This window comes from Pseudonaja textilis, chromosome 6, assembly GCF_049901715.1.
Source record: "Pseudonaja textilis isolate UNSWEBS1 chromosome 6, rPseTex1.2, whole genome shotgun sequence".
In the NCBI taxonomy this organism is placed as follows: domain Eukaryota; kingdom Metazoa; phylum Chordata; class Lepidosauria; order Squamata; family Elapidae; genus Pseudonaja; species Pseudonaja textilis.
The window spans coordinates 26,027,153-26,043,101 of record NC_141995.1 but is presented as its reverse complement, the minus strand read 5'-3'; the positions used below and the strand labels follow the sequence as shown (position 1 = coordinate 26,043,101).

General features: G+C 35.6%; 1 protein-coding gene across 6 annotated transcripts in view; it reads right to left on the bottom strand.

The window, feature by feature from the left end:
• Positions 1-6,473: 6,473 nt before the first annotated feature.
• TBC1D9 (TBC1 domain family member 9) overlaps positions 6,474-15,949 on the bottom strand; it is a 50,723-nt gene continuing 41,247 nt past the window's right edge. For 5 of the 6 annotated variants that reach the window (XM_026698084.2, XM_087936118.1, XM_087936116.1 and 2 more), the window contains 8 exons: positions 15,107-15,205; positions 14,952-15,020; positions 13,296-13,536; positions 11,964-12,029; positions 11,579-11,677; positions 10,137-10,211; positions 9,932-10,032; positions 6,474-8,582 (listed from right to left, as the gene is read on the bottom strand). In XM_026698084.2, coding sequence (XP_026553869.1) covers positions 7,881-8,582; positions 9,932-10,032; positions 10,137-10,211; positions 11,579-11,677; positions 11,964-12,029; positions 13,296-13,536; positions 14,952-15,020; positions 15,107-15,205 — 1,452 coding nt within the window. In that variant the 3' untranslated portion in view covers positions 6,474-7,880. The remainder of the gene's footprint in view (positions 8,583-9,931; positions 10,033-10,136; positions 10,212-11,578; positions 11,678-11,963; positions 12,030-13,295; positions 13,537-14,951; positions 15,021-15,106; positions 15,206-15,949) is intronic. The other variant, XM_026698085.2, reaches the window with a different exon arrangement.

Sequence of the window (15,949 nt, the reverse complement as noted above, 5' to 3'; positions counted from 1 at the left end):
TTCTCCAGTGGTTAAAAGCCATTAACTTCCTTAGGCTAGTAATAGTGATGGGGATTCAATATTATATCTTTAATATTTAGGGGAAAGTATCACATTTTTAGGCTAGATTTTATAAAATACCAAATGCTGAAATAGCCACTGTGGTCTCCCAGATAGTTTATTTTTACATACAGGCATTCAGAATTTGGCTGTCTCATAGTCACTATCAATTCAGGGAAAAAAGAAAAGTTTGTCCTTGATCTTTTGCAATGTTTGGACAACTGCAGAAGCATTGCTATAGTTTAACTATATGAATTAGTTCCTATTTTTGTGTGAAGGCTGCAACCTGTTACAGGTATTGCTTGTCTTACAACCACAATTGGGACTGTAATTTTCATTGCTAATGATGCAATTGTTAAATGGGCCTAATTTTATTACTTTTTTTACTGCAGTCATTAAGCAAATCATACGGTCATTAAGCAAATCCAGCTTCTCACTGACCATGCTTGTTGGAAGCCACAGCAATTATGCATCTGTGGACACTGCAACTATCATAAATACATGCCGATTTACATGCTGACTGCCAAGTGCCCAAATTATCATCACATGACCGTGGGGTTATAAGTGCAAGGATTGATTGCAAATCACTTTTTATAGTGCAGTGGTAACTTTGAATAGTCCTTAAATAATTATAAGTTGAGGACTACCTATATGTTGGAACACCATCCTTAAAAATGGAGACTAGAACCATATTTTTCTTCCTTTGTAAGCATGGGTTATATATAGAATTTTGAAAGCATGTGGTGGCCGTTTTCAGAAAATAGGTGAATATACTTTATGAATGTTTGAAGGAAAAACCTCAACATTGGGACTTTCCTTGTGAGTGCTTGGAAACTTTCATATTCGCTTCTTAAGATCCTCGTATTAATGAATAATGTTTAATAAAATATAAAGAGAACATTAAAATAGTTGAAGCAGAATCCAGTGTTTAATCTATCATTGGGTTCATGATACAAAAAAGTGCTTATATTAAATGGAAAAAATGTAATATTAAGTAAAATTTTTAAAAAGGTACAAACTTATACCTGGTTTCATTTAGCGTGATTTTTTTACAGCTGCTAATATAAGTGCAAACTTTCAGTAAGTGGATTTGTATCAGTGGTATGCAAGTCCATCTGATTGAGGCTTTCAGAGATGATTTTTGATGTAGCAAGATATCAATTATTACTTGATATAGAGTAAGAAGCATTGGTCTCTTTCAGTGTCTCAGCATGGGAAGAAGCTAAACAGCTATAACATTTTGGTTTGAACAAGATGAGTAAATTACAAGCAAAGATATGAGGGGTTGAAGTATATATGGAGAATGATTTATATGGGGTCAATATGGTGATTTTAAGCTTTTATAAAAATTGGAACATGTCATTTTGATTTAAGAGAATGTGATGAAATTGGGATAGTAATGATTGCAGTATGGGGTATGTTCTTGTTAAATTTCAGACAATTTTTCCTTCATTTTGCACAAAGCATTCTCATTACATATTTCTTAAAAAACTATTATCTAAATCCATTTGGAATGATTGTCAGAGTTGAACTATAGTTTAAGACAGTGGTAGCTAAACTTTTTCAGCTCCTGTGCCAAAAATGGTGTGCACGCTTGCGTGCTTGCGCTCGCACTTGCGTGTCAGCACCCAAAAGGCAATATACGCACCCCCTACACCTCCTGTGCATCCACGCACAATCCCCCCACGACATCCCCTTACCTGCACTGTGCCTCCCAGCTGATTTTCGGCCTGTTTGAGGCCTTTTTTGGCCTCCCAGAAGCTTAACGAAAGCTTCTGCAGCCTTTGCAGGCTGAAAAATAGGCCCATTTCATCACTTCCAGTATTTCCTGCAGAAGGGTGCAGAAGCTTTCCTCAAGCCTCTGGGAGGCCGTAAAGGCCCCAAATGGGCTGAAAATCAGCTGGGAGGCATGCACATGTGCAGTGAGGTAAGTTTGCCTGTGGCTCGCATGCCGGCACAAATGGCTCTGCGTTCCACCAGTGGCACGCGTGCCATAGGTTCGCCAGCATGGGTTTAAGAGATTAATTTATTGCCTTTGGCTATAAATAAACCAGGCAAGGTCAACTAATGCATTTTTCATTGTTGCATTCAGGGTAGGACTAAGAGGCAATGCATTGAAGCACTGATAAAACTAAATCTCTTTCAATGCCCAAGTGTTCTCTATTCCCCAAAAGGATGGGTATCTATTACTGTGTTTCAGGATCTCTTTTGTTTATATTTATCAATGGATTTATAATCACATGATGGGAAAATTCTTGTAAATTCCTTTTCAATTATGTTTTGAAGTGGGTATTCCTAAAAGAGAATTTGATATAAAATTAATTTATATTGTGAAATTTGTGTTACTGCTGAATAGCTTGAATCTCTGAAGATGACCAATAACATAAGAATATAGTAAATTTGCCCTAGAAAATTAGAAGAAAACATGAAATTGATTCCTCAAGTAAGGGAAGAACATTATAAAAATCAATGGCTGGCTCACAAGGCTATAAATATTTAATTGCAACTTTGAGGGCTGCTGCTGCTGCTTGACCTCTCATGATTACAAATGCATGTCAGTATTCAATGCTATGCCCTGCTCATTTTTCCTCCTATATTGTTCTGTTTGCATTTGTCCTAGCTCACTTCTTTGGAATTATTGGAACCAATGTGGTGTTGATTTAAGGCATAGGATTGGGAATAGGGAAACCCAAATTCTCATCCATTTTAAACCAGCCTCATAGGGCTACTTAGTTTCCATCAGCCCAATTTACCGCAGGGAGCTCTAAGTGTAGCCCTTTGAGCTCCTGAATGAAAAATGGGATATATACATATATGTGCTTTTTCTATGTTCTAAAGGTCTTCTTTTACTCTGAAAAACTGGGTGAACAGAGACCAATTTAAGGCAAATTGTTCCCACTCCTGTGTATGGTTATAAAAGCAATAAAAATTATGGCTCTATGTTGGAGTGAGAATGTTAAGATTAAATAATTCAAAACTACCGTTTTGATACAGTATGCTGTAGTTATAATTTTTACTACATGTGTTCTAACTTGATATGTACATTCTCTGATGTATATAAATTTAAATAAATACTTCAGACAATTACTTCCCATGAGACTGCAAGTCAGAGATCTCCAATGGGATTATTGATCTCGGAGACAAGGGAATAGCCATTTTGCTCAAACTGCAGCTAGTGCATTGTACAATATAAAAACAGCTATGCTGATGCTTTAAAAAATTAAAATGAGAGGGAGAAGAATGTCTTTACCTGGTACTTAACTCGATCACAGCATGGATGTTTAATAAGCTTCCTGCTGAAAAATATTCAAGGAAGTGGCATGCCAAGCAGGCTTTCTCCCCCTTATATTCAGCATTTGATACAGCACCCACAAAATGGTTTCCTTTCATTGAATGTGTGTGTGTGTGTGTGTGTGTGTGTGCATAATGTAAATATACATGTAAATATGTATAAATTTTACACCAAAAACCCTCAGCAAAAGGAGCTACATGTAATATAGAAATTGTTTAATGTTTACATTTAATAAACCATACTGTTATATATATTCTGTTTTCAATTCTAAAAAATCTTTGAGTGAGTAACTATAAGCACATCTGCTTATGATTTTGGTTTTATGTTCTTGATTTGATAGCCTCTAATTCTGTTATTTTGTATCTTCTTTAAAGTGATTCTAAAGTCAATAGAAACAAAGGAGAAAAGCAACTTTGTATCATTCCTTTCATTGTCACTGATAAAAACTGGGTTGTTTGTTTGGACTCATGTAAAAAAAAATACCATTATTTTTTAGAATTGTAAATATGAAGGGTTACTCAAAGTTATTCAAGGCGTTTTCTACATCTAAGAAAATTATAGCTAATTACTAACCATTTAATGTTTTATATACATATTAACATTTTTGAAAGAAATAGATAGTAACTGATACATATTTGGTAGAATTAAAGCAATTTCAAATTTTTTAATGCAAGTTTACTATTATTTCCGATTGCTACCTCTTTTTTTGGTATGGTTTTTAATATGTCCTTGTCGTGACTGATTTGTGGTGTAACAGTTAGTTTCCTTACCTATACAAATACAATATGTCAATAAAAGGATTGCAGTCAAATAGAACCAAGCTGAATAGTTTTTTAAAAACCTGATATATAAGTACAGTATTAATTAAATCATGATACCAGTTATGATTGCATAATATATTTAACTATGCTTAATTGAATTATAGTTTATTATTTCAGTTTCTAGTTCACGCAGCACACTGAAATAGCAAACGACCATACCATCTGGGTTCACATAACATGTAAAGCAAAATATGATTGTTTGGCTTACATGGTTAATGTGGCACACCAACACAGCATTACTTTAATATTTGTTTATCAGATCAAAAATGAATCTGGATCACAATAATATCTTCAAAATAATTATAATATGTATACTTTCTTGCTTGGAATAGACCTATTTATATTATTTTCCTATGCATTTGAATTCAATATTAGAACTAATAAAGAAAATTGGTTAACACACGGCATAACAACCAGATTGCAATCTAATCTGTATAGATTGGAAGATTAGGTTGAATGGAGCATGATGCTGTTCAATGGGAAGAAATGTAAGTTATTGCATTTAGAGGAAAAAAGCAAGGTGTACATATACAAAGAAAAATGACATAGAAGTACTAAATTGGAGAAAGACTTGTATTCACTGATAAGAAACTGAGCATGAGTTGGCACAGGGGTGTCCAACTCAAGGCCCATGTGCCAGATCTGGCCCATGAGGTGCTTAACTCTGGCCCGCGAGGCCGCCCTGGAAACAGCAAAGGACTCCAGAGCCCGTTTTCTCTGGCAGAGTATTTGGGCCACCACAGGCACCCCCAACATGAGTGACGTTGAACAGGCCACACCCACCCCGGCAGTCAAGCACAACCTGATGCGCCCTCAATTCTAGTTTGACATCACTGAACTAGCAGAATGAAATAGCTACTAGTTTCAAGGTTGTTCGGGTTACTGTAGAAGAAGCACAATACTAAAACTGATGAAGTCCTTATTCTTCTCTATTTTATCCTGATGTACAATATACTGTAGAATAACAGCTTCAGTACTGTATGAGAATATACCACATTTTCATGATCTGATCTGACAAGTTAGAACTGAGTTGCAGAAAGGAATGATAAGGTAAAGGTTCCCCTCGCACATACATGCTAGTTGTTTCTGGGTCTAGGGGGCGGTACTCATTTCTGTTGCAAAGCCGAAGAGCGAGCGCTGTCCGAAGACATTTCCATGGTCATGTGGCCTGCATGACTAAATGCTGAAGGTGCACGGAACGCAGTTACCTTCCCACCAAAGTGATCTCTATTTTTCTACTTGCATTTTTACATGCTTTTGAACTGCTAGATTGGAAGAAGCTGGGACAAGTAATGAGAGGTCACTCCGTTACGTGGCGCTAGGGATTTGAACCGTCAAACTGCCAATCTTTCTGATCGACAAGCCCAGCATCTTAGCTACTGAGTCACTGTGTCCCTTACAAAGGAATGATACAAAGACTTAAAAATAAATCCTATGAAGGCTGGAGGAACTTGAGTTATCATTCTGGGGAAAAGATGACTCATGAGAGGTATAATATCTGTGTTCAGGTATATTAAAGAGTACCCTGAGGAAAACAGTCAGGAACTATTTGCCAATGCCACAGAAACTAGGACCAGTAATAACGGATAAAATGTGTAATTTATAAATATATAAGGAAATATTTCTTGATAGTAAGATATATATAACAATGGAACAGTCTACCTACGGAGGTGTTTAAAAGCTGGTTAGCTTTATTTTAATGATAATTTCCTTGGTTTTCCCGCATATCGAGGGTTGGAGTAAATGATCCTTGAGTCACTTCCTTTTCCACAATTTTTGATTCAAACACTAAGTTTACTAATCCCAGGCTATAAATAATATGCAATAGTGAGTATCTATAAATGTACAAATTTGCCTATCATTCCTTAAAACTCTTTCAGATCAGTAGTTGAAATCAGTTAACAAATAACCAGTAATTCAATAAACTACTAAAATTTCTGGGTTTTTGTCTATTGGTCTTTTCTTGTTCTATCCTTTCTGCTTAAGCTATACGCATACTAAAAAGCATGTAAACATAGCTGTGTATGTAATAGAAACTGCTTTTTAAACATTCTCAATACAATATTATTGGAAGATAATTGCACCCTTTTCTAGTGGATCTTACAAAGAGATATGCAAACTTAGTGTATGTGCAGTGTCATTCAGTGATGTATCTTGGGCTCCCCCCGATTTTTCCTCAAATTATCTGCTGTGGAGGCTGTCATTCTACAGTGCTAAATTTAAATTTATATCTTAAAATTACATTGAAAATAGATTAGCAGAATTGCAATCTAACATTCAGCTTTCCCTTCTGAAAAAACATTGCAGACAGTTAAGTACTCTAAGAATCAAATCAATGTTTTAATTTTAAAAAGGATAATTACAATAATATACAATACATAAAAAGAAAAAAATGAGGTTTTTTGAAGACAGTGAACCAAGTTAAAGTAGATAAAAACTACTCATATTCAATCACCTATGAATATGTAAAAAGACTAGACACAATCCTGTCCTAACATGGATATTAGGCCTATATTGAGAGTATTTGTGTAGGGTTACTTAAAGCATCATTTCTCCTCTTTGAATAGACAGATTGCAAAGAGCAGAACACATCTCTATTGGCATTCAGTCATTACTTGGGTATGTGTTTCTTGTACCGCATGTTCTCTACTACTTCGTTGTGCCCAACTAATGGTTCTGAAAAATAAACAAGAATTCAAAGTGCAGGTGCTCCATTTGTCATTCAGCACATTCTGTTAATTATAAATAGACAATTTCATTCATTAAGATTTTCAAACATTTGATTACATTTTCTTGCAGATATTTTACAGGTTACATTCTTGCTAATAACTGTTTTAATGAAGGACTATGCAATTCAGTTATGAATTTGTCATCTAGAGTATACGAAGTTTATGATGCTTAGGATTAAAGTATCAATAAGACAGAATTATCTACAGAATTTTTAAAAAGTCTAATTTTTTTAAAAAGGGGTACCATTGTTTAGGTCAGGATGTTGACAGGTATCAAGAAAAGTTCCTGGCAGTATCCCTGAAGAATGTTTTAAAAAGTATTAAAAAATAACAAGACTTCTTAAAAAAATTACATGAAGAGAAACCTACCAGGTAAGCTGCACAGTTTACTTTTCAATCCTAAACAAGTTGACAGCATCCCTTTCTATTTCTTTCTTAATCTATTTTTGTACAAGCACAACAACTGCAGTGCAGACATGGAAGTTCCTGTCTATTTTCCCCTTAATTTAGTTTGAAGGGAAGCAACTCTGTATGCACAAAAGCTATACTAACACAGTGTTAGTCTGCCAAGTTTAAAGGAAAATATTATAAAGGAACTAGTTCTGCAGGCACACTGCAGCATACCCTGTGCTTACACTATTCTAAGTTATTCGGGTTCCTTTCTTATTCAGAGATTTCAGATCTGTCTGAAAAACATACACACATAATGTTCGTAAATTAGAACTGAACAAATTTTCACTATTTATCCAGGGATAGCAAGACTAACAATACATATACCAATGACTATGATTTCTCTTCGACTGATTCATACAAGCATTTTAATATTTCCCATTAGAGAAAAAATAATTATAATTCAAAATAAAATAGATGTACTGTACATCCCAACATGTTTACATAAACAATAACTAATAAATTTTGTGAACATCAGGACCTGTGAAGGCTATAATAAATATTTCAAAAACCTAAAAGAATTTTAAAAGCTCTACTTATCCAGTCCATTTAGCCTGACAAAGCAGAGATTTCATAATCACTTGCTGATATTATGGGTTTTCCCATCATCCGCACGTTCTTAGCATTAGTAATCCTTGCCATCATACACACTGGCTTATCAAAGTACCGCACAAGTGCTGGTTCAGTCAACAGGGAAGCCAAAAATTGCTCAAAGGTGATAGCCCAGTCTCTGTCAATACTACTACTTCTTGGCAGAGACGTTGGGTTGCTGCTTCGTACCAAAACAGTGTCTTCGCTGATGTCTTCGCAGTGCAGCTTTTCCTCCTCGTGAGAACCTGCACTCAGGACAGAATACGAAGACATGGAGCTGTCATCTTTAGTATCATCATCAGAAATCAACATGGAAGAACCAGCTCCATTATCCCTAGGAGAAGAGTCTTCCAGTTTAACATCCTCCATCTGTGAACTGTCACCACAAATATTCTCCTCTTCATCAAGAAAACCATTTTGAAAATGATCGTGTCGATCAAGATGGTACTGCTGGCTCCCTTTCTTCTGAATCAGCACGTTCTGAATGGTTTTGCTGGTATTCTCAGCCTCTTTAATAGACTGGACACTAAACAGCTTACCAACTTCACCAATCTCTAGAAGCAAACTTGTCACAGCTGCAGTTGCATGATAAAGATCCTGCTCATTGGGGTCCTCACTGAACATGTTATACATGGTCTTACACAGTTCAATAAACTGCTCCTAGATATAAAAGAGAAATATAATGCTTTGTTGGTAAGCAGCTGTTCATCCTATTCAAATCCAACTGTTAGATGGGGCTTGCAGCTGTTTTTCTTCCAGCAGACTGACTGGATCAGGGGTCGCCAACCTTTTGGACCTCAGGGACTACCAAACTCATAATTTTAAATCCCGCAGACCAGAAACTGCGGGATCCCAAAGACTCATTTCCGGCAGTGTTTGGGGGAGAGAAAGAAAGACTTTTGCTGCTTTCCTTGGGTGTAGCCAAAAGCAGAAGAAAGAAGTGGAAAGAAGCAGCCGGTGGCCAGGCCAGGCATGTGGGGTGAGTGAAGCAAGTTCCCCCACTCTGCCCTTTCCCCCCTCCCCTCACTACCTCGTGTTGTTCGCTATGCAAGCAAAGCAAGCCTTGTGTTCCTGTGGGCCATGTGGGTGGCGTAGCCTTGTGTTCCCACGCAGCCTGGATTAATTGCTTTGTGGGGGGTAACATTTCTCTGCGGACTACCAAAATTTTCTCATGGATCACTAGTGGTCCCCAGCCCACTGGTTGGCGACCACTGGACTAGACAACATCTGTCTAGTTTCAATAATGACATTATCAAGTGTCCTCAGATTATTTGCTAGGACCCAAGAGAAATATCTCCATAGTGAAAATGTATTTTGTCTCTATGAGATTATTTTTTTACACATACACACACATGCTTTTGATGAGAACTAATTTCTAGATAATACTTAATTAACAATAACCAGTGCAATCTTGCAAAGTTGCTTAAAAAGGTTTTAACAGTATCTAGCATGCAATCCAATTCAAGCACACTATTCTTGAGCATATGATAGGTATACTACACTTCCAAGTTCTAGTAGAACCTTTTGACTTTTATAAAGATATAAAAAAGTAGAAGAAAAAGGAATAATAAGTCCAGTTCTCCCAGTGATAGAATCTTTTACCTTTCCAGATAGTTTGCTTTGTCACATCCCTCCCATTAAAAGTCCCCTGAAAGCAAATGTTGTGCCAATTTGCTTACCTATCATAATTAAAAATGAAATATGTAGCCCCGAAATGTCCTAAATTATTAGCCCCATCCATTCTTATATAAGATTTCCAGGCAGGGCAAAATGAAAAAGTGAAGCTCCATCCATTAGAGGCTGCTCACCTATAATATAGAGCATAAGAATAATATCTACTATCCCACTTCCCCCTTTTAATTTGGATATTCTGTAATTGGAATTAAATCTTTCCAACTTTAATCCCATCCCAAGGTTAAGCTAATATATGCTTTACTGATATGAAATCCCATCATGCACTTTTAGCATCATGGGTATGCTAATTTTGCATTTTTCAAAAGAACACTTACCTGATTTAGTTTAGGTAAGTCCTTTGCATTTTTGGCTTTGGGTTTATTCTCTTGACTCCAAATTTTAAGGCAATTTTTATTTTCTTGAGAATTCTTCTTTCCTATTACAATCAATTATCCAAAACACAGTAATGTTTATCTGATTATGGTCCAAATACAATTCCCCTAATAGCCTTAATGTTGGTAAAGATAATGAAAAGCATACCTTTTTCTGTTTTCAAACTCACATTAACAAATCCCTCCTCAGCTCCATGTTTGTTTCTTCCTTCTACAGCAACAACTAATAAAAGAATGAATATATAAGCACTCTTTTTTCAAAATACAGCAGTACAATAGCCTAATTTACAGTCAAGATTCTCTTAAGTAAAAGTCAATTCCTGATGACTACATGAACTTGACCTTCTAGGGTTCCTTGTTTGCTATTGTTGTTTACAGCAATGTAATTGATCACTGCATCCTTTTCAATGCTTTTCAATTTCCTAAAGTATTCTAATGCCTGGGGATTTTTGGTGGTCCAAATACTAATCAGGTCTGAGCCTGGTTTGCTTTCTCAAGATCAACCAAGGTTGATCTGTGCCAAGTGCTACAAACTAGGAAAGCTTGTATCTGGCAGGTTTTCCAAGACTAAATACTAAATCCCTGTTTTATGGAAGAATTCTAATAAAAAAATCTGAGAAATGAAAAATCTCTGGGAAAAAGCATCAAATACAACACTATACCAGAATTAGATACTAAAAGGAAAGAACCTATCTCTACTGATTTCTGCCCCAAAGCCATCGTTAATCTATAACAAACAGTAAGCATTTTACTGTATCAATCGCAGAAGATGGAGCTGCACTTAGCATCTCCTACTATTGAATAGTTATAATTAATATTTCCAGTTCCTCTTCCTCTACCTCAATTAATAACTAGTTCTGTATAAACTGTATTTTCAGAAATTTGGGGAAATACTCTACATTAGTAAGGAAGTGTGTTTATTTTTGTACAATTATATTCATATTTATCTATGTTTATATACACTTTTATTAAACATGCTTGATATTTAGACTTCTATCAATGCGATTACATGGAATATTGATCTTGACATGAACATTATTTTAATCTACCATTATCTTCTCAACAAAAACTCTCAATGAAAAAACCAGCTTTGTCTAAATAGTTAAAGCAACTGGCTAGAAAGCAGGAGGGTGTAAGTTCAAGTTTTGCCTTAGCCATGAAAACCAGCTGGGTGACCTTGGGCCATTCTTTCTCAGCCCAGCCCACTTCACAGGATTGTTGTGCAGAAAATAGGGGGAGGAAGATGTGCTGGGTATGTTTGCTGCCTTGAGTTATTTGTAAAAAAAAATAAGGCAGGATTCAAATAACTAAATACAATTATATTGATCTAATTTGTGATACAAATCTTTAGATCTATCATGAGCTACAGGTTTAGAAACAGATATTATAAATTTTGTTGGGAAGCCATCTGTTTGTATGTGGAATTCCCAAATTTGCTTACTGAATCTGTCATTGTAAGAATCATTTAAAAGACATCTTGTTAAAACTGTTGTTCTCCTCTCTCCAGACAAGCTAGCTGTTTTTTCTTTTGAAGATAAGGGAGACTTTACAAAATTATCAATATGTTTAGTCAGGAACAAGAAAACTAACACATCTTTCTACCCTGTGTACACTCTGGTGTAATGTCTTCAAAGAAGTAGTGAGTTGCTTCAAATGCTGAATCTGGCTCTTCAGGATCAGAAGATGGATCTGTACAAAAAGGTATGAGAAATCATCAACAAATTTCATATTTTACATATGCATCCCCATATCTATCATTTATAGCTGGAATACTACACAGGTAGTATGTTATGATGGCAACTGGAACCAGAATTTTCATCACCAAATGATGTGATTGTGAAGCATGATATCATTTGACTACATTGCTTAGCAATGGCAATTCCTGCAGTTCCTCTTACCATCACCTAAAATGGTATAGGGTTTCATATGGAAGGTATCATGTTAAGCTATCTAGAATTATTCCATGTTTACATACCTGGCAAAACATGCATTTTATAAAGTAGTTTCAGTTTCTCAGTAAGGTCTCCATGACATGCTGCACCTAGAAGAAATAGAGTCATTGTAGTAATCCTAATTAAAGTCATCAACTAAGTGTCATCAATTTAACATTAACATATGCTCTTCTGAAACAGTTAATATTACTGATACTTGCTTCTAGATAGTTGAATCTGTTAGACTTAATAGCCTGTGCAAAATTCCTAGTACAGGTTTTAAAAACCTTTAAAGCCCAGCAAATCACAGCTTTACTCATTCAAATGACGTGGCCTTACACACCACCATTCCCAACCAAAACCTAGACTTAAAAGTACAGCTTTAGGCAATTTTACTTTGTTCACCCTTTTGTACACTAACCAGCAGTTATCTCCCCTTCTGTAAGTTTTGGATGGAGGTATTTTGCCAACATATCTGGGTAGAATAGAGTGACCAGCAAAATCCTAGTTTTTTCTCTCCTTGCCTGGCAATATGCAAAGAGATGGATTTTGCTCAGTGCCAAAATCTACAATTGCATTCTGAAGAAAGATGTAGTATCTTATTTATCTAGCATAACTAATAACATTATTTTATTTCACAATAACAAAGGCCTATCTGTAAACCTTTGATTTTATGGAAAAATAAGATATATTGGACCAACTGGGCAATATATACTGTACTGTAAGCAAGTTCCCTGATTACATGCCCCTTTAAAATAGTTAAAGAAGCATTGCTATTTATACCAATTAAAACATATATTAATTCTGATATTTGAGATCCATTTCAATATTTTCCATTCTTTCATTGAATCCTGTCTTCATAAAGAATAAATTTTGAGACTGTCTGTACACATATATTAAGTGCTGACTTTAAATGAATTGTACAGTTAAAGTTATTGACTCACATACTCTATATTACCTATCTCAGAAAGGGGAATATGTTCAGTGGTGGGATTTATTTTTTTTTACTACCGGTTCTGTGGGCGTGGCTTGGTGGGCGTGGCAGGGGAACGATACTGCAAAATCCCCATTCCCTCCCTACCCCACTAACCTGCTTTCCAACTCCATTCTCCTTGGGAGACAGAAGAATAGATGGGGGCGGGACCAGTCAGAGGTGGTATTTGCTGGTTCTTTGAACTACTCAAAATTTCCGCTACCAGTTCTCTAGAACTGGTCAGAATCTGCTGAATACCACTTCTGGATGTATTTCTACTAAGAGATTACAAAAAAATAACAAACACATAACCTTTTATAATGCAAATCTATTTCATGAATGATTGCATGCCAGACAATAATAAGAGAGCCAAATGCCGTTAGATAAGCAACTTTGTTCTTACTAAGTCCAGAGACAAATTCTCGGAAGTTAATTAAGGAATCGCCATTTTCATCCAGCAATCTGAACAAGCGTGCAGCTAGAACATCAGAATGAGTTCCACATGCCCAAGGAAAGAGAAGAGTAAACATCCCTTTGAACTGCTCAAAGTCTATGCGGTACTGTTCCAAATAAGGCAAGCTTGGATCATGACGGTCAGTAGCATTGCTGGTGCCTCCCCAGTAGCAGCTAGTGAGATGTTCTGCCTGATAGAAAAATAAGGCACGTGAAATTATTATCATCTCTACAGTTATTTCAGCAATACTTTCTCCCATCACAGTTTATGCAGCTTAAAAACATCTTAATATAAAAATGTTTTCATATTGCCTGGTGCTGGTATTGTTAGAAGCAAATTCTGACCACAACCAAATCGGGTTATGACAAAAAAAATCCACAGTTTTTTCCCCCCCGTGGCCAATTTCCCCTTCCATTCCATTTTTTTTTGTAAGCGCCAAACTTCCAAAATTAGGTTCGGGTCACAACCAAATCGGGTTTCGACCAAAGTTACGGAATGAATTATGGTTGTGACCGGAGGTTCTACTGCACTTGGAAGTAAATATAGACATAGAAACAAGACAAATTCCATCTAGAAAGGTTTCTCCTACATATTTCTACCATCACAGGCCTTTCTGTTATTAAGTTCCAAAACTGTTGTCCTCCTATTCACTGACTGGTGTCATTTCATACATATGGGACAAGACCTAATCTAGAAACCCAAGTTACCCAGCATTAAAATGTTGGTCTGGAATGGAAAGATCCAAGTTCAAATCCCCATCTGAGTATGGAACTCACAAGATCACTTTGCACCTGTTAATATCACTTAGCCTAGTTGATCTCACAATGAATATACCCTGAAGGAAAGCCCATTATATGTTTATTTTATTTTATTTAAGAAAATTTATATGGCCGCTCAACTCTCTCTCAATGACTCCGGGTGGCTTACAAAGATGTTGCCTAGAAAACCTAGAGCAGAGGTCTCCATATGGGGCAACTTTAAGACTTGTGGACTTCAACTCCCAGAATTCTGGGAGTTGAAGTCCACAACTCTTAAAGTTGCTAAGTTTGGGGACCCCTGGCCTAGAGGAATACTATAATGTGTGCTTCTGATTATAGATTCTATTTATACCTGCCTTGTAAATAGACAGAGAAAATTGCCATATGTCCCAGAAATATTTATATTATTGTTTGAGATTTACTACAGTAGTTGATTTAAAACAAAGCTGAATCTTCAAGTCCAGTGAGTATTCTGAGTACAATTTAATCTGTAACTTCAAATCTGGTTTTACAGCAAGCGTGCAGCTATGATAGTTTTTCAGGGTGAAAACAATTAATCGGTGTCCCTTTGTTTTGTTAATTACGATCACAAAAATATTATCTACATAACGATAAACAGTCACGTTTATTATCCTGATAAGTATTTTAAAGTGTAATTTAAATACCATATCCTTGTACAATTAGGGGAAGTGAAAATGTTCTGCTTTATAAATTAAACATTTTCTCAGTAGCACATTTTGGTCTCTTTAAATTATTTTAGAAACTATTAAGTTGAACTTCGTAAGAAAAAGGAAATGTGGTATCTGCTATAAATAAGATAGATACAAGACAGCTATTTGAAGGTTACCTTGAAAAGGGCATAAAGTTCTTCCAGCTCATCTATTGTAAATGAAGTTTCAGTTACTATGGTTCGTACCTTCAAAATATAAAAAGGAGAAACTTTAAACACATGTATTTATCTTTAATATTAAAATTCAAAGAGCAAAACTCCCAAGAACTTACTACATTTCGTTTGGTAGTATCTTCTAGGGTTTGAATGACCTTCAACCTTTGTTTGAATCTCATTTGTTCAATCAAATCTGCTCTAATGGTGCCAAATTTCTAATAGAAAAAAAAATAACATTAATTCTTCCTGCAAAAATTAAGATACAAAATACACTAAAAGACAATTTCACTTAGACATTACCTAAATAAAGTACTTAAGATGTGACTTAAGGTATGACTAAATGTAAAATCAGGAGTTACATCTTCCTTTTTTAAATAGCAGATTAAAATATATATTCTGACATGCCCAAAAGGATAGGAGATTTTAGTTGCAATACTAAGGTCATATATCTAAGACAAAATTAATTAGGAAGAATTTCAATATATTTTAAACATTTCAATTAAAAGCATTTAGATTCTAGATACATATCACAGAAATCACAACTTCGTATATTTGTAGGAGGGACAGAGTGGGGAGGATAGATAGATAGATAGGTAGATAGATAAATAGATAGATCTTGGACTACTCCTTTCCTTCAGCTAGAAAAGGAGTGGAGCAAGGATACAAGAGGTCAGTATTTCAAGGTCATTCTGTTGCAAATGCAGTAGATCTCTTGGACCCTCTACTATTTCTTCTAGATGTGAATAAAAGACCACAAACAGCCACAAAATATACACTGCATTATTATTATTACTACTACTACTACTACTATTATTGTTCTGGTTATGACTTCCATAAGGATAAGATATGAAAGAAGGAAGATGTGCAGAAGAGGTTCACAGTTCTTTTTGATGTAAATTTATAACATCTTTAAATCCACTAATGCATAGATTACATACTAAATGTAATCTGAAAATAAT